This window comes from Phaethon lepturus, unplaced genomic scaffold (genome assembly GCF_000687285.1).
Source record: "Phaethon lepturus isolate BGI_N335 unplaced genomic scaffold, ASM68728v1 scaffold11475, whole genome shotgun sequence".
Taxonomy (NCBI): Eukaryota; Metazoa; Chordata; class Aves; order Phaethontiformes; family Phaethontidae; genus Phaethon; species Phaethon lepturus.
In genome coordinates this window covers 28,845-50,919 of record NW_010542777.1, presented here as the reverse complement: position 1 = coordinate 50,919, position 22,075 = coordinate 28,845, and the positions used below count along the sequence as shown (strand labels likewise).

The window sequence follows — 22,075 nt, the reverse complement described above, 5'->3', positions numbered from 1 at the left end:
TTCAGCAGGGCAAAGTACATCTCTTGTATTGGTTCGGACTAGCAAAAACGGTATCTCCAAAGCGCAGCACAGTCTTCAAGAGGAACTTTCAATCTAAGCATAAATTCACAGGTATGAGATTTCCCAGATGCAGTGACTTCTACACCAGCTGTCATAGGTAGTGACAAGTCCAGTGTTGAAAATTTGCTTAAGTTGACATTATTTTTGTGGTAGCTGTGCAAACAAACCCAAGCAATTCTCTTTTTAATGCCAGAAATATTTCACTTGCACTTTAACAAAGACATGCATTTCTGTGCTTTCAGTCCACGTCCTGCTTCATGTTGCTACATGCCCATAGTACTGGCTCTACATTCAGCCGCAGGTTGCAGCTTCTCTTTTAAGCACTTTTATTAATTTGATTTAATAATATGCCACCCATTAATATTCTGTTATGACAACAGACTTGGGTAATTGTATTATTTTCAGTAAGTATGAACCTGTACCAGCAAATCCAGTGTTCAGAAACAGTTATACAATGAGAACAGGGAATATGTAGATTATCCTGTGCTGCTCTATGACAACATCATTTATCAATGGAAAGCAGAGAACTATTTTTGCCAGAAAGAAACATAACTGCTTTGTCTTCCAAAGGAAAAAAACCACCTCCCCCCCCCCCTAAAATCAACTCATTAAATGGTTCATAGACTTCAATCCCAAAACCATTTAAGATAACAGGGTCTGCTTAAATTGACATTTCTCCATCTGAGCTCCCTCTAGTTGCACTGAAGATGACTAATCAGCATCCCACAGGCAAACTGGATGACACCAATATTGCCACAAAGACACACAGCTTCCACTTTTATAAAATTTTAAGAGGATCATATATCAAAGCTGGACAGCAAGTTCTACAGAATATTCTAGAGAATATTCCTTCATAACCCTAGATGTTATGACTCTGCACATACACACAAGGCACACCAAATATGCAAGGATTTTCTGCATCACCTCGGACCACTGATTCAGTGTCAAGCCTCCAGATGTGGCCAAGGTGAATAGGTCTTCTCAGCTACACATGAGACACAGAAATTTTCTGACTCCTACAGGTATGCAGCTGGAGCCCTGAGCTATGAGAGTTAACAATAATGCTACCTTGTCACACTAAGGTCACACTAAAGAAAAGTAAAGCAAAGAAAAAAACAAGAAACATACAGAAGTATCCAGTAAAAGCAGTATTAAAGTAAAAGCAATAGTTTTATTTTTCACATCACTGGAAAAGGCAATTACATAGCTATAATTCCCAGATAGCACAGAATTTGGATGAGACTTAAACATCCATTGCTGTTGGGTTAGGACAATCTCACATCACAAGAGCAGAGAGGGACCTGAGGAGGTAAACCAGAAGATTGACTATCCTCACTCTTTGAGCACAATTTGTAAAACCGTCCTTAATGCTGAGTAAGGGGAGGGAGGCCTCAAACCAAACCACATCTCTCACCATAGACATTGGTGAAATTGGTGCATTGAGTTTGTTAGTTCTTACTGATTATCTCATAAACTGAAGATCCATTCTGAGATGTCTTCAAAAGACATGGGGTTTGAGTTGGGACTTCTCTCGTATGGACCTACGCTAACTGCTTGAGGCTAAATCAGAAGGACTCATGATAGGAATCAAAGATGGCAACAGGGTAGCTGGGTCTACAACCTTGCTGCTTTAACCAGCTTGATAAGGAGAAACCCCAGGGGAGGGAAACAAAAAACAGTTCTGATCATCTAGAGACAGATCTCACCTGCTTTCTCTCCAAGGACACAGCTTTCATGACCACTGGTTTCTAAAGCAGAGGGGCTCTCCTGTGCTTTACCTGCTAGGTGAAAGCAATGGGGTTTTCAGGCATTCAAAATAACACTAAAATGTTAATAATACATATGACAGAAAGGAGGCAAGTTTTATGTTAGAAGCAACTACCTAGGTTCTAATGATGTCCTTCCTGGAAACTTTGTTTTTGCCTTACATTTGCCAAAAATATTTGATATTTTAACAACGAATAAAACCAGACCTATAGCTAGAACAAAGGTGCACTCTGTGCTTGCCACCTCTTTTACAAATCATAATGTTTTATTTTTCAACAGGATATACGTATATAATTATTAAATATACGTATTATAGATATAAACACTATATTTAAAAAATCTTACTGGTAAGTTTAAAAAGCACATGATCCAAAATTTCACATAATCATGAACTGGGGGGCAACATAATTAAAATTTTTTTTTTTTAGCTAGAAAGTAACTTCAAGTCAAGTGAAGAACTCAAAGGCAATTCAGATGAGTAACTGGCAAAATATAATCCAAGCAATCACTCATCTGTCTAAACTGAGAGCTCTGCTCAAGGAGATTTATAAAGGTAAAACATCCCATGATGTACAGTCACTTCAAATTAAGAGGCAGGAAAAAATTACTGTAAAAGTATGAGCTAGGATGGGAACAGTAGCAGGCAAATTTTACAACTGTGAGTGGATGGTAGGTGACATCTACAAAGCAGCTTTAAATGTTGGACAAAAGTCACTGGAGGGAAGGCAAGATGAAAAAGAGCCCAACGTGTTTGTACAGTGGTTCACAAGAGGCTCCTGAGGGAAAGGGAAAAGGCAACAGAAATGCCTACACTAGCTGCAAATGCAAAAGGACAGCAAAGAGCCATCATAGGTGAAGTCAGCCACACAATAAAAGTGACAAGGAAAACATAAGGCACCCCAGACAGAAACAAGCATGCAGACAAAATGTAAAATGACGATAATCAAGATGTCCCAATAGTTGGGATCAAGAAATGACCAGCTTGAATAGATTTCTCTATAAAGTTTGTTATTCATGTGTCCAGCTATGAAAATCTTATTAAGGGTAATGCTGGCAGTTTTAAGCTAAGAAAATGACAATTTAGAAAACTACAAAGAAACGAAATATTATAGAATCTCTCATCTCCTTAGTCTGCTTGGCGACCTCTTAAAATTTTCTTTCCTGGGCTTGCTGAAGACAACATTTCTTTTTCTGCTTTTCCCCCTTTTATTAGAAATATGAACAGCAACCTCATATTACTCCCTTTATTTCCTGTCCATTTGCTGTTGCTCTCACTTTTACATTGGCACTAATGTGAAAAACACTGCAAACCATGCACAGGCTAAGCTTTCAAAAATTAAGGTGGGTACTTGTCAACCTTTTAGTTCCTCTGTTAAACAAACAAACAAAAAAACACATCCCACAAAACTAGGAATCCATCAGTAACAGAAAGAGCAATGCAAGGAATCTATAGACCCATTCTTTAAAAACTATGAACAGGGAAAAGAACTCTATGGAGAAGGCTGCCCTTGCTAGTTTCTGAAGGCAGAAAAAAATGTGAAACAAAAGGTCTGAGGAGAAAATTAGAAGCAGCTTTCAAAATATCACCACACAAAACACCACTGTGTTAGAAAGGAAAAAGGGGAAGAGGGGGAGAGCAAAAGGGAGCGGGAAAAACAAAAAAAAAAAAGGGGGGGGGGGGCAGGGAGAGAGAAAAAAGCCAATCCCACAGCTCAAATGCTAGGATCTTTAACATTGTCAACTCACAAACACGTCAAACATTTTCCTCCCATCTACTATGCTTCTCTCTTTAATACTACTACTTCTTCTGAGGCAGAAGAAAAATTATTGCACTAAATTTGCATAACTGCACAACAAAGGAGGTTTATGAGCATTTTTTAACAGCCAAATGAGCCAAACAAATTATCTGCAGAACTGCAACAGTAAGCTACCGGGGTTCTTGCTGTCGGCAACATCACAAGTGTGTTGGGAGAATCAAATCTTTTATTATAAAAATCAATCACCATTCCCATTCTGTTCCTCAATCCCTAGAAAAACACAAAAAAATCAGAGTGCTGCTAATTTAGCCTTCTCACTGAAGAATGAATACCAGATAAGAAAGAAGCCGACAGCTGGCCCAGAGCCAAAAAGAAAGCTTTCAGGCACAATAATTGCCGAGAACAATGTTTGTTCTGCACTCAGAAATTCTTTTACATGCAACTCTGTACAGACAAGATGGGCATATCTGGTGACATGGCTAAGAATATACATATATCATGGAGGATACCCCTTTTAAAAGGAGAAATAAATTTGAGATTAACGCCTCTTTATGCAAACTGCAAGGAGAAGAATTCCTGGAGCAATTCAATTCAGCACAAAGAACAAGGTTTCTTTCAAAAAGTCACCCTTTAACTGGGAAGGGTGCTTCTTTGCAGGGAGTCTGAACTGAGAAATACACAGCTCCTTGCTTTCTATTTATAGTCATTCAAGCAGTGAATAGTCTCATTCCAAATGCCGCAAGGCATACTCAAAACCTTTTATTCCAGAGACCTGATTTGTGTTTAATTTCAAAAAGTCCAGCCCAATTTAAAAAAAAAAAAAAGAAGGGGAGAGGGAGAGAGAGAAACAGCAACACAACATGCAACAGAAACACTTTTTCCCCCCAACTTTCCCTTTATGAAGCTGGTGCTGGATAGTGTGGAAAAGAGGTTTTTTTGTTTGTTTTTTTTTTTCCAGAAACTTCCCTGTGGGAAGGAAAGAAAGCATGAACTTTGGAAGTGCATGCATTTTTACTCATTAACACTGAATACCTGTTGCCGTGCAATTTAAGCAAGTCTGGAGGAAGGAGGAAAAGGAGCAAGGGGTGAGAGCATTTCAATTACTTGGCTTTGAAGAACCCTTCTGAATGAGAGACAGAAAACACTTGTCAAATGCAAGTTCAAGTGAAAGCCACTTCTGCCAATGAAGTGTGCAGATGGCTGTGGGGGTTCCACTGAACCCTAACTGGGCCTCTATTATGTCTTTATTGCTCACAAAAAGGCAAGGGTCACCTTCAGTTTAGAATAAGTTAGCATCCTTTCCCACAGAATGACTCTAGTCAATCAAGCCAAGTAAAGGAATATTTTCTTTGAGTGACTGCTATCCCATCAGCATACTGAGGAATTTTTAGAAGGAATAAACAGAAACAAAAACCTTTGGTTTCATCTACACTACCGATATTTATCAGAAAGATTTCCCACCATTGCAGGCAATCTTGGGAGAACTAGGGTAGGCTGGTGCTGGCTGTCATGTATGTCTGTCAGATTTCTTTCTCATTAGGGCCGGATGATACAAGTCAAAAAAAGGTACTGACACCTTTCAAAATTTCATTAATAAGACATGGCATAAAACCCAAGTTCTTCACCTCTACTTTTAGCATGCATTCTTCAAAAAATGCAGGAACTCCACCAGGCCAGCCCATCACATCAGGTCTCCCGTTCCTAACAGCATCTAGGTTCACATGTTTTACAACCAAAGGTTGCGGAAATTTCTGCTGATAGGCACGTGTGGTACCAACCACCTGCTCTCACAGCGTTGATCAAGACAATCCAGCTGGTGCTTTCCAACATTATCTTCTGTGGTGCTGTGAAATGCTATCACCAATGGAGAACCCTTAAAAACCCAACAAAGCTGAAATAGAAGGCATCTAGAATTTATGTTTGTGGCACAAAACTCTGTATTCATTTGAAAAGCTCACACCAAGAAGGGCGCGGTGTCCTCCCCAGTGGGTTCAAAAGATTACATGAGGAGATCTCCAGACACTGAAAGGTCAAGTATCTCCAGTACTTTCCTTCCAAAACAGCAATAGGAAAATAAGAGCAGGGGAATGATGTTTTCCCAGTGAAAAGTTAGTTCCCAAACTACAGTGACAAACCAACATACCTGATAAGGTACACTGTGCATATTGACACAACTACCCCCAAACTATCAGAGAAACAAGTCTCCCTCAACACTGCTGCAAGACAATACTCATGGCATCACAACTCCTGGGCAGCACAAATCACCTTCCTTCTAGGTCAGAGGTAAGCTGTGTGGCAAAGCTCAGTATTATTCTTGCAAGAGAACAGGAGAAGGTAGGAAAACAAAAGCAAAAAGAGGAATCACATTTAAAGAAAATTCCTCATAGCTACTGGTAAACAATATAGCAAGTAACTTTGAGAAGGTTACTAACTCTCTTAAGTATCCTACCTGCTAGTCTGACAAAGAAACTCCAAGTTACTCCAACTTCCATAGAAGACACCTTTTTCTCAGCAACTGGAAAAAGACGTAGTTATTCTGCACCAGAAAAGACATCAGGTTCTCACAACGGGGGGCCCATTTCCACACTTCATAGTGGAAGCCTTCGTACTGCTAAATACAAAATCCCTCTTTTAAAAACAGGAAGTTGATCCCAGCAAATGAAGTAAAGCAGAATTCTCTCCCTAGCAAGTGGAAACAGGTGATTTGGTATCGGATAGCCTAAAATAATTCTTCAGGGAGAAAGGAGAGCCTCAAGCATGTAAAACTCAAATAATTCTTCAACTTTGTAGTTTAATACATCCTCAGGATTTCCTCTTGATAAATATAGCAAAAACTGTACATACAGAAGTAATTCCTGAGCAGTCCTCAAAGACCAAATTTACAAGCTGTCAGCTGCCCATTTTTTAAGTTGTCCCTTTAAAAAAAGTAGTACAAAACAGTATAGTCCCTGGAAAATCAACAAGATTTAGAGGTCTTTATGACTATACAGAAATTCTAATAAATTGTAAATGGTTGCAGATGAAAATAACTTCATACTGGTACAGATTCCACTGTGGAAAGACTCAAAGGAGTATTTAAACAGGCAGCTGACAATACTTGTGTATTTTTCACTTTGAAGCCAATGGATACAGTATCAAGCTGGGCACGTAAGAGTTTGAGAGAATCCCTGATCAAGAGCATCCTATGGAGGGTCATTCAATCAAGTCATTATCTGAGAGTTTTCTACTAGTGCATTAAGTGGCATGACTAACACAGGCCACGTCAGCTCCAGTATCCTCTATTTGGGACAAGAAGCTCATGCTGTGACTGCTTCCACACAATAGGGTTTTGCTGCAAGGCTGGTTTTGCTCTACTTCTTTACAGACAAACATTTCTGGCTACTTACAATGCTGAAGGCAAGGTCAACTAATACAAACTTTGCACTTGGAACACAGAGTACTGAACTTTTTGATGTTTTTTAGTTCCTGGAAATTGGGAAAAGCAGAGGAGGTGAGGTTAATCCAGTATGGTAGAGGTTAATCCAGTATCTCAGCACAACCTTTAAGAAAAAATTCTCTTTACTACAGAAAAGATATGCCTTTATTGTGGAAAATCCATTTATGCTCAACAGTACCCCAGACAGCAGTCTTCACTTCAGACATGTAGCTTCATTTGCCATATGCATGGCCTAGATCATGAAGAAAAGAACTGGAGTCTTGAATTTGATTTGAAGTTATGTGGGAAATCTTAGCTTAAAGAACTAAGAATGTGCTCATGGAACCACATGCTGCTGAGGAGATATGGTACAATGTTTTTGGTCCAGGATGTTTGCCTTGAGGACTGAAGTCTCCACACCCCTGTCTACTGGGCTGCTGCACTTCAGCCAAAAGGTGATAAACACAAGACTAACTGAGGCTAGGTCATCATGCACCTTTGAAAGCACCCCCCATCCCATCCCATCCCATCCCATCCCATCCCATCCCATCCCATCCCATCCCATCCCATCCCGAACAGCAGAAAAAGTTTTACTCAAGACTGCTGAAGAATGGAAAATTACATGTATCTCCAAGAGCACTACTGAACACAGGCTGGAACTGGCCAAAGTTCAGATGTGTCCCTTATACCAAACACGTTCCTCTTCAACACCATCATACCTTTCTCTTCCTCAGGGCTCACATACAAGTTCACCTGGTAGCTAACTCAGAACTCTGAAAAGGGACAGAAGGGAATTCACCTTGATAAGTTTATCTTCTTCCATTCAGCCAATGAGTATCTCTGCTCTGTGAACACTTCCCTACTACATAGCTTAGAGCAAAAAGGTGCTACACATGTTCTGATCAGCTAAAACATCTCATCTGCTGACCTGGGTCTCCCTTTCTTCAGCAGCTCCCACATGTGGTAACAGTCCTCTTAAAAGTAAACAAAGCTCATGTAGTGTAAGGTATAAAATATCATACTGAAATTCCTAATTAAGCAGTAAGATCTAGTAGTTAGAAGAGCAGAGCTAGAAGGCTCTATGCTCCTAAACGGGATATGGACATTGTGTGTTAGCAGGTAGAAGCTGGCTATATTTCTGTGTTCCACAAAGAGGTAGCCACAGACACCAGGAAATCCTGAACCAGAGTTCAGGGTTTAGAAACATGTAACACAGCCAGAAGAGTTATAATTCACAAGAAACCATTAGGATCTGAAATCTCTGCTGAACATCACAGATAATTTTATGTTATCTTAGCAGTCTCTGCTCCCTTCTATAGGCTGGCGTGTACCATGACTGGACCAAGTGCAACATAATTTCTATGCTAGCAAACTAGTTAAAAAAGATCATTCCAAATATGCCTGAGTAAAAAACTCTAAATTCTTTCATCAGTGGAAGTTGAGACTCAACTAACATCCCTGCCAATCTGAACTGAGGCGCTTATTCTTGTCTGATGATGCAAGCAGAACACAGCCAACAGGCAGATGAGAGAGTGGGGTTTCCTAAAGAGGAGAGAATAAAAGACCTTCCTTCCCTAGCTGCCAGGCTTCCTTCTTCTTCCTAAATGTGCACACCCCCTTTTCACTGAAGGAGCCCTGTCAGGTTTTATAGAATTAGTTAGAATCTCTTTTATTCTTTGTGCAACTCCCCACAGATACTTATAATTGTCATCGGTAAAGCACTGAGGTTAAAGATGCAGCTCTCTTCCCTCTCTGAAGGCCTGTGTTCCATCCCAGCAATGTCCCTCTGGGGAAAGCAATCAAACTAATTTGTCATCAGTCTTAACAAAGTCCAAGAACCACCAGAACCCTGCAACAACATTTTAAGATAGTCCTTCCTCCAAATGACTCCTCCTATCCATTCTACAATGACTATCCAGCTGCTGGTAAAAATTTGGTCCCAAGCTCACTAGAATAGATTATTCCCTTTCAGAACCTTACAAGATAGTTATAAGCCAGGTCTTTGGATGCTGCTACAAATATAGCTCTCATGCGATAACGTTTGCTGAGCAGCTCCCTTCCAGTAAAACAAAAAAACCCACCCGTGCATTCATGCTTGCTGGTTCTTCAAACAAAGCACATAGCAATACAGAGGCACAACAGCTATTTAATAAAAACATAGTGGTATATAATGCTCACAAACCACATACAAAACCTCCAACAAAAAAACATACCCAATGGCTACAAACACGTACACATGTCACTCCCCCAACAACATAGCTTAATCCCAGGCAGGAGAGTAGTGCATTGCAAAAAGAAAAACTAGAAGTGGCACTAATGGTAGCATTCAAAGGAGCAGCCCAGGTTGCAGGAATACACTGCTAACAGAGCTATATGAGCAGCAGGGATGTATACACAGTTTGCCTGCCCAATTCTGACATGCGCTATTCAACATATGTCAATTTAATAGGATATTTATCACTTTAGGTATGTAGCACTTGCATCTACAAAGGATATAGTTTACAAATGGAAGGAAAGAAGGAAAAAGTATAGGATATAGTGTAGATATGCTTCATCTAAGTACCATAGTACAAGCTTCAATTAATAACTTCTTTCTAACAATTAGCTGACATTTCTCTGCCACAGTTCTAAATTGAATCAAATGTCACTGAGCAGTTTCAAAAAAACCACTGAAATTAAGGCTCCCTCACTATCATCAATTTAAGTGATTTTATTACTGCAACTGTCTACATCATAATATCTATTCTTTAGATCAAGCAGATATCTTATACCTCATTAGCATGTGGTGATAAGTTTAAATTAGTTGATCTCTCTATGAGATCGTCCTGTTTCCATAAATCAGTCCAGAATATCTCCCAAGTAGTTTATTACACTACATAGTCTTTTTAATCCTTCAGTGAAAAATGCCAATGCAAAAAATGACACACACACAAAAATGTATTGGTTATGAGAAAAGACTCATGTGTAAATTAAATATTGCATTTTTAGGTCAAATGACTGGAAAACAAAGTGTAATCTGTGAATTACACTTGGACTTGTTTCGAAAAAGCAGCCTCAAATTAGTTTAGTTGTTCATTTTTATCCCCAGTAAAACTGACTTCTGCAAAGCCTACTCCCATTTAAATAGCAAATTGTTCCAAATGCCATTTTACACTATTTATATAGAATGTAATCAACAACAAACTAATTATATAGACTGTTTCTTTAAATTTCAAGGACAGCCTGCATAACCACATCTTGGAAAATTTTTTCAGTGAACTCCAGGATTATCATCTGGTGCTGACTTACACTTTAGACTTAAACACCCTACAAACTTGCAAAGAACTACTGTACATATTTATGAGTCTTCTACAAAGACAAATGAAGGACATCTGTCAATAGAGGGGAAGGGGGAGAGCACGAGGGTAAGTTGCCAGAAGGGATAGTCTCCATAACATTTATTCCAAGAATATTGCACAAACTTAAGTAAAATGCATACATAATAACAGGCACCTGAGAATTCAGTAATTGTTCATTATAGAATGATACCTTAGGCTCTTTAAGCAAATGCTGAAGAAATAACACATGGGAAAACCTGGCTAACCACAAAATTGTTTTTAAGGAGAATTAGGAAACTCTACACGTGGATGCCACTGGGTCTTTGCTTCTTTCTCTGCTGGAAACCTGTAATCCTTATTAAGCTGCTGTTTGTTCCTGGAAAGTACCTTTTCTCTGTCAGTAAAATCCAGAGTTCAGTGAGATTAATCCATGGACCTTACTCATAGCTGAAGCTGTACGGACAAATACATTATTTCGACAGACAAAACTCTGCTATATATTTTGCCTTACTGTACACTTTGCCAAGCTAATTAAAAAAAAAAAAAATTAAAAGCTGGGACAATGTTACCACAGGGTGCCAAATTTGCAGTGAAAGCCCCATAGGCTCCTGTCATGCAAAATTTTGACAAGCCTTGACAAATGGTTTCTTCAGGATGCAAACTGCTTGCGAAGTGACTGGGCCCTTTGTGTTGCAACTGAATGCTGCAGATGGGAAGATTAGGAAAGGGTTTTTGCCAGAAAAGGGTAAACCTGTTTTCACTCTGTGTCGTTTTACACACAAATAAGAACACACTCTCCTGGTATAGTATGGTGCTTGGGACCCTCAACAGCTCTGCACTGTTCCTTTTCTAATTTTGGAACAGTGGACCCACAAGTAATGTCAAAATGTGTTACCAAAACCAAACAAAACAATCCCACAAAAAAACCAAACAAACAAGCAAACCCAAACCGGAGACATTTACAGTGCATTTCAAATCCAAGGTCCAGAAAAAACAGGAGATGTCTTCAGCTTATCAAATTTCCAAGCTGTACAAAGTTCAGTCACTAAGAACTTCGTATATGAACAGGCCTTCCCAAGGAGAATAAGATGGCTCCCTGCAGATCGAAAATACCAGAAACCAAAGCAGAATACCAAGTAGAGATACATACAAATATGTAGAAGTTATATCTACTCTTCTTTTTTTCCTTTTGGAAAGCCATTGAAGGAATGCTATGTGATCAAAACAACTCTCATCTACAAGCAATTCATCAGAAAGCCACAGAAAAGCCAACATAATGCACTTTTTACATTATTGGGCATCAGTCTTAAAACTACTTCCTCCCCAACAGGCTTTAAGTCCAACCATGCTCTCTGCACAATATTAGAGATAATGGTTTCAGTATATTCTATTTTGCAATTTCTACACAGTGAGCTGGGACATTTTGAGGCAGGTGAAAGGAGATGGATAAATGAAAACAGTGGAGATGGGAACTTTCTCCTTCACCTTACGCCTTTTGCAGCTCTTTGGTCTCTGGAAAATTTCCAGTTGCTTCAGAAATCTGGGACTGCAGTTTTTAGATGAGAAAACTGTCAAGTAACAGCACTTGCAACAGCCCAAGAGAAACTAACTGCTCTGGAAAGAAGGCAAAAGGAGTAGAGGATGTGCCTTAACAGTCAACTACTCCAATGCAGAGCAATATACTGGCCCAGCCACTGTCCCTCTCTGTCACCATCTAACAGCTCTTCATCCTCCCATCTTCAGCATGTACAGGGCAGCATGCAGCAATCCACATGCCTCCTCCTCTGCCTTCTGCAGTAGATTGCAGCTGCAGAGTGCCGCTTTCTGAACCACACAGTGGCCCTCCAGTTGGTTGAAGTTTTCCTCCTTCAGGAGTGCTCAGCGTAAATCTGAATGTCATTTCAGATGAAGCAAGAACTCTCTCCTTGCAGTGTGGCAACAGAATAAACCACCCAAAGCTTCACCAACTTTTTTTTTTTTTTTTTTTTTTTTTGGCTACATAACAAGTTACAAAATAGAGTTACAGCTTACTATCTACCATCCCACCTATGCTGGTTTTAGGTGTTAACATAAACTAAATTTATCCAGTAACATGCCTCAGGGTAGTTTTAGGTGCTTACCAAGAAAAAGAAAAATCCTAATACTCAGCTAGGTCAACTATAGTATAAAATAGAAACATATATCCTTGACCTGCAGTCAGCTGGTTTTTGTTTCTGGCAAGCTGTGGATGCAACAGACATACATACACATACAGAACAAATCACTGAGACACCAGCTGCATTGGCAAGCCACTTAAATGGCATGCTCTTGGCAACAGAACACATGCATGAGAGAATCAGTTTATGCTGAATAACTTCAACAGCAAGTAAAAGTGGAAATGCCCCACCTCATGCACCATACAGTAAGGTTTCACATGTACTGGAGCCAGCAGAGTAGCACTAACTATGGCTTACTGAGAAAATGTAGGTATCGACAGAACCTCTCAAACACAGAAATCTTTCAGGAAAGGAATCTTTTCAGGATTTAGGTTACAAATATAGTAAGATGAGCAATAAATATGAAATACAATCCATTGGATCAATTTGCTTCTATTCTAAAATATTTCCTTGGAGCACTTTTTTCATCTTGTAGAGCAGTATTAATGAAAAAAACCTCCACTGGAGACCAATCTCAAACTAGCCAGTATTTGAGCTGTGTCAGCCACTGGTTAAGTCACACAGCCCCTTCCCAAGTGAGCAGAATATACAAATGTGTCTGGCACTTCTTCAAAGATGGAAACTGGAAATTTGTTTTCTAATGGAAGTTCTGCACTAGATACCTAACATCCATGTCTACTGACAACATGCCAGTGCCATTTTAACTTGTGCCAGTCCAGAACAGACCACAACAGACCCCTTCACAGCACAGTTCAGAACTGCGGGCAAACATATGAATTTTTTCCCCATCATATCCTAAATGGTCCTATTCAGATATCTGTAAATACAGCCTCAGGAGTCTGTTTGTGATACCTAACAAAAGTAAACTCCATGTGTAAGAGAAAAACTGCAAAAAGAAAAAAAAGGGCGAGGAAGACTTAAAATGAGAATATTTACACCTGTTTGAATCTAAAATGTGGAGTCCGTTGCTAGGAGCATGGAGATTTCACTCTGTGCAAACACTTAAAACGGTTGCACAATATACAGGAATCAACATATCTACAGATGTCACAATCCACTTCATGTAAAGAATATCTTCTGTTTGCAAGACCAAGTGAACCACCCTCTTCTCTCTATTTTTGCATATAGAAGAGAACCACAAGAAGTAAGTATAATAAGCAAAAGAAAAACTGAGGGAATAAAAAGGCCTTATTTTGGCTTCTCTGATTTTCCTAACCTTTGATGCCAAACCAAACAGTATCACTGGCTTCACTGCCTTACAATGAAGTGAGACAGACTGAAGACTGCTTAAACCCATGAAATGCATTGCACAGCTACAGTCCCACCTATAAAAGGTGGCATCTGGGATGTTCCCAATCCTGCAGGCTGAAAGGTAAGGGGGGAATCGCACGGTGTTCTATCAGACATTCTTTCAACAATTAAGAAATATTAGATATTGTCATAAATGTTTATACAACATTGTGAGGAGCGCTTCCCCTCCTCAAATTCAGAGGCAGAATGTCTACTTTGCTTTCAAAGCAGGTGGTGCATTAAAAATTACTCCTTGTCCATGCATCTGGACACCACATAATCATTAAGGTCCTGAAATATGGGTCTCTAGGGCCCCCACATCCACCTCTTCCTGTACACGAACCTTGCATCAAGTCTTTCGCATGCAGCGATTTTAAATACTAGTTCCAAGCACCACAGACAAGTTAAAACATTTTTTAAAGAGGTCGTACCTGAGTGTCCCAATTTGTTGCAAAAGCCTCAGGTAAAATCTGAGATTTCAAGCAATTACACTTGTAGCAATGTAGACATAACAAACATAACATTTCTTGCAAAAGTTTTATGAACCACATGAATGTGTTTCCTTTCTTCTCAAATATGTCTTGTTATGCTAAATATGATGTTAATAGTAATGAAACAACAGACTCCTCAAAAAGTGGATAAGTGTATCTAAGACATAAAGCACCACATAAGAACAGCATTTGTTTTCTAAGAATGCATCCAAGTATGGCTCAATTACTCACCTCAATTTTATCTGTCTTTGCATCTCCCCAGTAAAGCTTGTCTCTTTCGAGATCCAGTGCCAAGCCGTTAGGCCAACCTAGGGATGTATTCACCAGAACTCGCCTTTCTGAGCCATCCAAATAAGCACACTCTATCTTAGGACTTTCACCCCAGTCTGTCCAATACATGTAACTGAAAAAAAAACAGAGGGGAAACAGTCAATGCACGTAACATGCACAACAAAGAAGTGTCAAGATCTGTCCTGTTTTTGAAAGAACTTACTAACTTTCTGCTTCCCCAACTGCAGCAAACAAGCCAACTCAAACTGTAATCACTGATAACAATACAAAGTTTGAGCATTAAGTGAACTAACTACTGAAAATGGGCAGTGGTTCAATTCTTTCACAGTTATGACAACACTGAAGATCCAGAGAAAAGAAAATTCAAGCAAACAGAAAATGTGTAGGTTCATTGAAGAACACTGTATTTAGAAGTCACCTTTTATATACACAGTATGAAAGGGATGTACCAAGGGAAAGCCACTTATTTCTGGAATATTTGACAAATAATAAACACATAATCTTGCAATTTGCAGATTTTCAGTTTCACGACACCATAAACTGGATCAAAAAGCCCATCACAAGGCTATCAATAAACACAAAACTTACCCCATTACAGGATTGAGCACTATTGCTCGCGGTTCGTCTAGGTTTTCTGAGATAAGGATCTTTCTTGATGTCCCATTCAGCCTGGTCACTTCAATGCGGTCTGTTCCAGTATCAGTCCAGTAAAGGTTCCTTGCAACCCAATCTACAGCAATACCATCTGGATGGTTGATTTCTGTGGTTACCAGAGTCTGTGCTCCAGAGCCATCAAGGTAGGCCCGACGAATTGCCCGGACATCATCATCAGTCCAGTAGATGTAGCCTTCCACAGGATCGTAATCTATGGCAATTGCGTGTCTGATATTATCTATCTGTAGAATAATGTCAGTGAAATCTGGCATGTCCAGGGAAATCCTCCTCAAGTCAGTCCTTCTAGCGAGCAGCAAGACTTCTTCAGCACCTGGGGAGAAAACCATTCACGGTATCATTTCCTTTGCTATTGATGTGAACATTTCAATACAGCACAGACTGTGAACCATCACCGTCACTATTGTAGGAATTTCCTTAAAATAAGGACATCAAACTTTCATTAAAACATAGACTTGTCTGAGCAGGGAGTTATTCCTAATCAGTTCTTCTCAGCTAGGTACTTGTGCTGGCATTCTTATTTCACAATGACAGCATCCTTCTTTCTCCTGGCCTCCTAAACTAATAAGTAAGATAGCAATCTCTACTAAGAATCTAAAAAAAAAAATATTGGTGGGCATAGGTCCAAATATTTCAACACATTATATAGAATTCCTCAGCTCAACTGAATTTCCCAATAACTGTATCAGTGCATTAGATGTGGTTTTTACACACAAGCCCTACATAATAAATGACAAGGGCTAATGGGTGACTTGGGTATTTTGTAAACAAATTACATTAATGAGTTGCTCCAGACAGCCCAACAAGAAAGCAAGTTGCAACTACAGCAAGTATTTCTCAACTGGCCAAAGTTGATGCAAAACTAATTTTAAGTAAATAGGATTGTTGTTTTTTTCTCTCCTCTATTCTTGCTCCCCACTGCAAAGTTTCACTGCTTTTGGAAAGGGTGTCAAACAACAACCTGGAGCACATTTCAAAGACAAGTGGCATTTTCAATGTTGTCTTTCTGGCAACTTCCTTTATCAGTACAAAAACAGGAGCCACAGTAAAACATCCAGTTGCTTAACACATTTTCCCCACATTCACCCATGCACACTTCAGCACAAAAGGGGTAATAGGAATATGTGTCTTTTTCCTACTCTGTTACTAAAAAGATTCTGTGTAGTTTGAAAACAGACAGGAGTTTTATCATTTAGCAACATCCAAAACTGGAAACCAGAACAAAAGTAACTTGTGGCATTTCATCCAGACCAGAAAACACCAGCAGAAGGTGGTAAATTCCAGTTCCCAGCAACAGCCCAGACTGGATGAAAATGGCTAACATTGGACATACCTTTTGAGCCCACTAAGAGTAACAAATTCAAATCCTCATGAGAATGTTCTTCTAGAAATAATTCTCACCTAGGCATGCACATGGAGTTCTGGAGACTCAGAAGTTGAATCTACTGCACATCAAAACCAAATTCACACTCACTCTGGGAGCTGGGCTGTGCTACTATTTGCATTTGGGTTTAGAAATCAGAGCTTACTCTCCAAATATTATCCCAGAAGCTCTGAAAAGAAACAGTGCTCAAGCTACAAGTGTATAATAAAGGGAAAGGATCTAGAAAAGCAATGTTGCAACATCACCCAAACAAGTTTGCTACATGGCACAGAGGACATAGTTTGATGTGCACTTTGAACTACTTCAAGTCACCGCAGCTTGTGAATGAAATGGTGCTGCCCTTCTCCCTGCCACAGGCTGCTTGTTCTCACTTCTGTATCACCCCTTCTCACATGCAAGCACAGCATGGCTGTGTGTTGCAAACCACACTAAAGAGCTGATCCAAACAAAAACTAACTCAACAGAAATAAAGCCATCAGCTGAAGCTGACAACCAGACTGGTTCACTGCAGAGCTCCACAAACACTCGTGCTGGCATGGGGAGGAACTCCAGCAAGAATGCTTCTTCCAGTCAGTGTTACCTGACAGGTTTGATAACTACAGCATCAGTTGCACCAAGAAACTTTGAGGGAAGGCTTGGTTAGAAGGCAAGCAGCAATAACTCAGAGCTCAAAAAACACATGGAGAAAAGGGAGGAGGGAAAGCCCATACATTCTTGACAGTAAAGCAAGAGAGTTGTCTACCGTAAAATTTCCTTAATACAGAATTTTGCACTTCAAAGGTTGCAAAATAAAAACAAGCTTTCTGGAAGAGTGTTTGTTGTACTTGGAACTTCTGCTTGCTTCTCTGGACATAGCAAAACTAGTAACCTGTTGCCCAAGTTGAGAAGGGAACAGCCCCAGGTGACCAGACGACTTAAAAGGCTTCCCTTCCTCCATTGCCCCCTTAGGTAAGCACAGCAACAATTTTTTGTTTTTTCAAGTTTCCTTTCTGTTAAGGGAACAACATGCATCAGCATTCCTTGAAGGCACTGCTAGCAAAAGGATTAATTTTCAAAAGCTTTACAAATCTCCTGGATTTTAGCACCTTTACTAAATAAAAATAACGAGATACCTAAAACAGTATTTGATATTTTACATCATGCTTTAAAATGTTGGTTTACTTCCCGAACAGTGAAAAAGTCAATCAATCAACTGTTTTCTTAAAAAGGACCATGGTGGACAGAAGTCCAATATATAGCTTATACCTCCTCTTCTACCATGCTTCTTTGCTAGATGTATATTCTGACACATCTTTGAAAGATTAACTACATATAATGGCACACAGCATGAACGAAAGGTGACACTGTCAATTACTTCAGAGTACATCAAATGTGAGACAGTTCACAGACAGCTATTTTAAAAAGCTATCTGCGAACAAAAGCAGTCCATAGTCTGTGATTCTGTTCTCACTCTCTACATCAAAGATTACCCCAGGAACAGTAGTCTTGGGATCTCTGGATTAGAAAACAGGTCAAAGCCAGGACAATATGGAAAGAATGAACTTTAAGCGGAAAGGGAGGATCTTCAAAATAGTAAAAAGGTTGTATTCAAAACTGATGTATGCAGTGTTAAAAATGGTATTTTTATGGAGCCTGTTCAAATAGAAAGGCTTCTAGATCTCTTTTGTTTCATTAACTTACCTGTGTTGACATTTTGCTAGAAGTACTTAGCTGGTATCAAGTCCTATGGTGCTAAGTATTAAACATACTTGTTTTTTTCTGACATTACTGTCTCCGAAGAACTTAAAGTGCCACCAGGCACTGGTTTGTTCAGAGCATGTTAGCTTGACAAGAGCAGAAATTAAAAGAAACACAGATCATATTATATATGGACTAATTTTACCTCCATATTACCTCCAACAGTACAGATTGTCCACCAGCAAATAGTCTCTACAGGAAAAATTTTCAAAAGGTTCTATTACTTAATACATTTAAACACAGAGAAAACATTTGATTTTCTAATGCAAATTCAAATTACACCTCAATAGCCAAAGGGGGGAAAAAAAAAAATCACTGTTAGAGAGAGCACCTGCAAACCAGGACACAGATCTGCAACTGCAGAGGTCAGAGACCAAGCTACAATGGCATAGCAACTATGGGGGAAAAAAATACCTCATGTAACCTCAAGTTTTGTGTCTTGCTTCTATGTTTCTGAAATATTTAATTTGTTAGAGTCAAAATAAAAACTCCTGTTTAGTGCAAGTTAAGTAAAAATTCAGGCTTCAAAACTCAACATGGAAAGTGGGGTGTATCTGGGCATCCAAGTGCTCTACAAACACAGAAGAGTTTTAAATTATAAATTAATTTTAAATTGTTTTAGCTCAACTACCTCAAAAAGTGAGGAGCACTGCAGCTGTTCAGCCACCCACAACACTCTGAGTTTCATATCCACTAAGATAACTTCTGAATTTCTACTGTATTCATATGTCTGCAATCAGAATCTTAATATTAAAGCATGAGTAGTGTGAAGCAAAGGAGCATCAAATACTGCCTAGCAACTGATAACACAGCAATTACCAATATTACATGTATTTTACGACAAGCAACACTACAAGCATTATTGCATGGGAACAGACAGATAAGAATCAAATGCGTGTGCTTTGCCTCTTCACACAATTGATTGCAGCTTCACCTTGGTTCACTGTGAACAAGGTCAGAGTTGAACGTATGAGAGGAAAGAACTATCAGTCTAAGGCCCAAATTATGCCTAGAGATGCTGGCTAGACAACAGGCTGAAAAACGTTGTTAATACCCCCCCGCTAAAATTCACAAGTAATACCAAAACAGTCTTCAGCTCCTCACAGCAGCAATAATCAGACTCAACTTTATCTCATCCAGCTCTGTAATTTCTTCACCTGTGCATATCATCACACATTCACTTGCATATAAAGTAATATTTTGACCAGGAATAGGACAGCCAGGACTCCTTGAATCATCAATTACTTAATGACTACAACCTTCTTGCAAAGGGAAGAAAATAATCCTGTTTCTGACGTACTCAACTGCTCTGTCTTTTTCTGCAGGCAAACACTAGTGTAGAAATGTTCACAACATCAGTTCTGTCCCATGGACATACACAGCTAAAAACAAACAGGGAGAAGAAAACTTTTCTCTGCTGACCTAGCAGACCAGAAAAAAAATCTTCACTTCAGTTGACAACTGGGACAGTTTATTGGCAGTTGAACTGGATGCTTCTTGGGATATTTTTATAATTTCTAACAAACCTCTAACTGAAACTTACGGGAAAAAGAAATAATAAGTGGCATGAGCTATTTGGCCAATTTAAAGTTCTGGCTGTTTGGCAATTTCTACTGTACAGATGCTTAAAATTATTAAACAAGGCCCTCGACAGACTTGCATCTACATACTTGGACATTAAAAAACACATGAACAGAGAAAATGTTATCACAGCATATCTCACAATGTTCTGCCCCTTGCTTGAAAGTTGGTAAAATCATTATCATGGGTAATTTTTGATAGGTGCAAAAATCTTGGCTTTTATTACAATGCAGTCTAAAATCGGTGTTGGTTATAACAGTATTTGACTCTATTAACAAACTTCTGCTAGAGAAAAAAAAGCTGGCAGCAGGCTCTGAGCACATCACTAAGAGATGAGAACTTGACACTGGTTCTTTCTAAAAGCCTGGACAAACACGCTTGTCTGGATCATTAGTTTTATCTGTATCATGGAAGTATTTTGATTATTAATGTTGGTAGAAATGTTTTCAAGGCTACAAAAGTGTTATGCTGTGACTTGCCTAGTGTTATCCTAAATAACCCTAGAATCTGCCTCATATACTACAGCTAGCTATTTACCTAGTGCTAAAGTGCTGTGGCATTTATTTAACTAAATTAATCTTCAAAAACCTCTCTCACCACAGTCACTTTTGTAACAACATAATTAAGAGACTCCCAGCAGAATTGCTAACTGTTATAACATGGTCATGTATAACACCATAAAAAGAACAAAAGCCTTTTCTGGGGAGAGTGGGGAACGCAAGCTATTCCAACATCACAATTGCAGCAATCAAACCCTTCAGCAGAAGTTTACGTAAAGTCCTCCATGCAAACCATAGATCAGAAAAACAGAAGGAATTAGGTCCCCCTAAAGCTTCCATTTAGAAAGCACTTTAAAAAACACAAGTTCAAATTGTTGTTTTATTTTTCCAACTGGTTTAAACTTTGAACTGTTTATTTTTTTTCTAGTTTTTTTTTTTTCAGCAAAAGCTTTCTGCAGATTTTCCACAGAACTTTTCAGTAGGTCTAACATCCATAAAAGCGAATGAACTGTTTTGGTTAACATGCAGAACAATATCTGAATTTAAAAAACAAACAGAAAGGAAAACAAAATAATGCCATTCAAGGCCGTTATTCTCTCTCTGAAGACTATATTCCCTCTTTGCAATCAAGAAATCCTACAGAAACAATTAAGAGACTTTTTTGTTTCCTCCTACATGAGATGCTTTCCTCCTATACCCAGTATAATCAATTATTTTTAGTATCCATGGCTAGGTATAGTGTTTGCTTTGATTTGGTTGGTTTGTGCTCTCTTTATTAAACGTTCATGCTTCAGTGCTGGAAATGGCAACTGTATTCCATTTGGAAAATTAGCTGCAATCAGAGCTCATAGCAGCGAAGCATGCCATCTCACTAGCTTGACAAGAGCCTTTTTTATTCTTCCCTTGGCCCACTTCACATTTGACAAGTGACAAGACATCTATAATACAGTAACAAATGCTCCAATTTATTCACCCAACCTAAATAAATGTAGGGTGCAGTGGATGCCTCTGCTAATCTATGCCAGCAAACGCCATGCTATTCCCTTCCCATTTGTCTGTCTGCTAATTAGTCTAGGACAATGCTCCATTGTGGGACTCTTCCTCCAGTTTTATGTATGTGCATCTGCATTTATCTGCACGTATACACTCAGTCTATTTACAGGCAACTCTGGAAATCTCTATATTTGAGAGGATTTTTCCAGATAAACTGTAAAAATGGGAAAGCTTTTAGCTCTTCTCCAAAGAACAAAATAGTAAGCACTTTTTTAAAAGAGTGCATTACAAGTACTTTGACCGCAGGCAACTCTTTTACAAGCTCTCTGAGTACAGCTATGTCAGCACTCTTGATAAATTAAAATGATTTATCAGAAAAGCAAGGGATTTTTCTAGTTGCTATAATACAATGAATTACCTGGCAAAGTTTCAGTGTATGGCCAAAGTTGTGGGGGGGAGTGGGGGTTGGGCATAATACGGAGGTGGGAGAAAACGTCACTGTTCTGTATGAAAACAGGTAACGTTGCCATGCTGTTTAATAAACTTGCCAATATTCAAAACAATCACAACATCTTGCACAAGGGTTTAGCATTAGCCACTCCTCACACCGCAGGAAAAATGATACAATGAATCTCACTACCAGAGATTTAAATCAACAACACTG

The 22,075-nt window shown here is 39.1% G+C and overlaps 1 protein-coding gene across 1 annotated transcript in view; it reads right to left on the bottom strand.

Annotated features, from left to right (window-relative positions):
• LOC104621623 (low-density lipoprotein receptor-related protein 5) overlaps positions 1 to 22,075 on the bottom strand; it is a gene marked incomplete at its 3' end in the record, with an annotated part of 80,334 nt that overhangs the window by 41,402 nt on the left and 16,857 nt on the right. Inside the window, exons 4-5 of the mRNA XM_010288155.1 lie at positions 15,133 to 15,529; positions 14,485 to 14,656 (exon numbers count right to left, since the gene is read on the bottom strand). Coding sequence (XP_010286457.1) covers positions 14,485 to 14,656; positions 15,133 to 15,529 — 569 coding nt within the window. The remainder of the gene's footprint in view (positions 1 to 14,484; positions 14,657 to 15,132; positions 15,530 to 22,075) is intronic.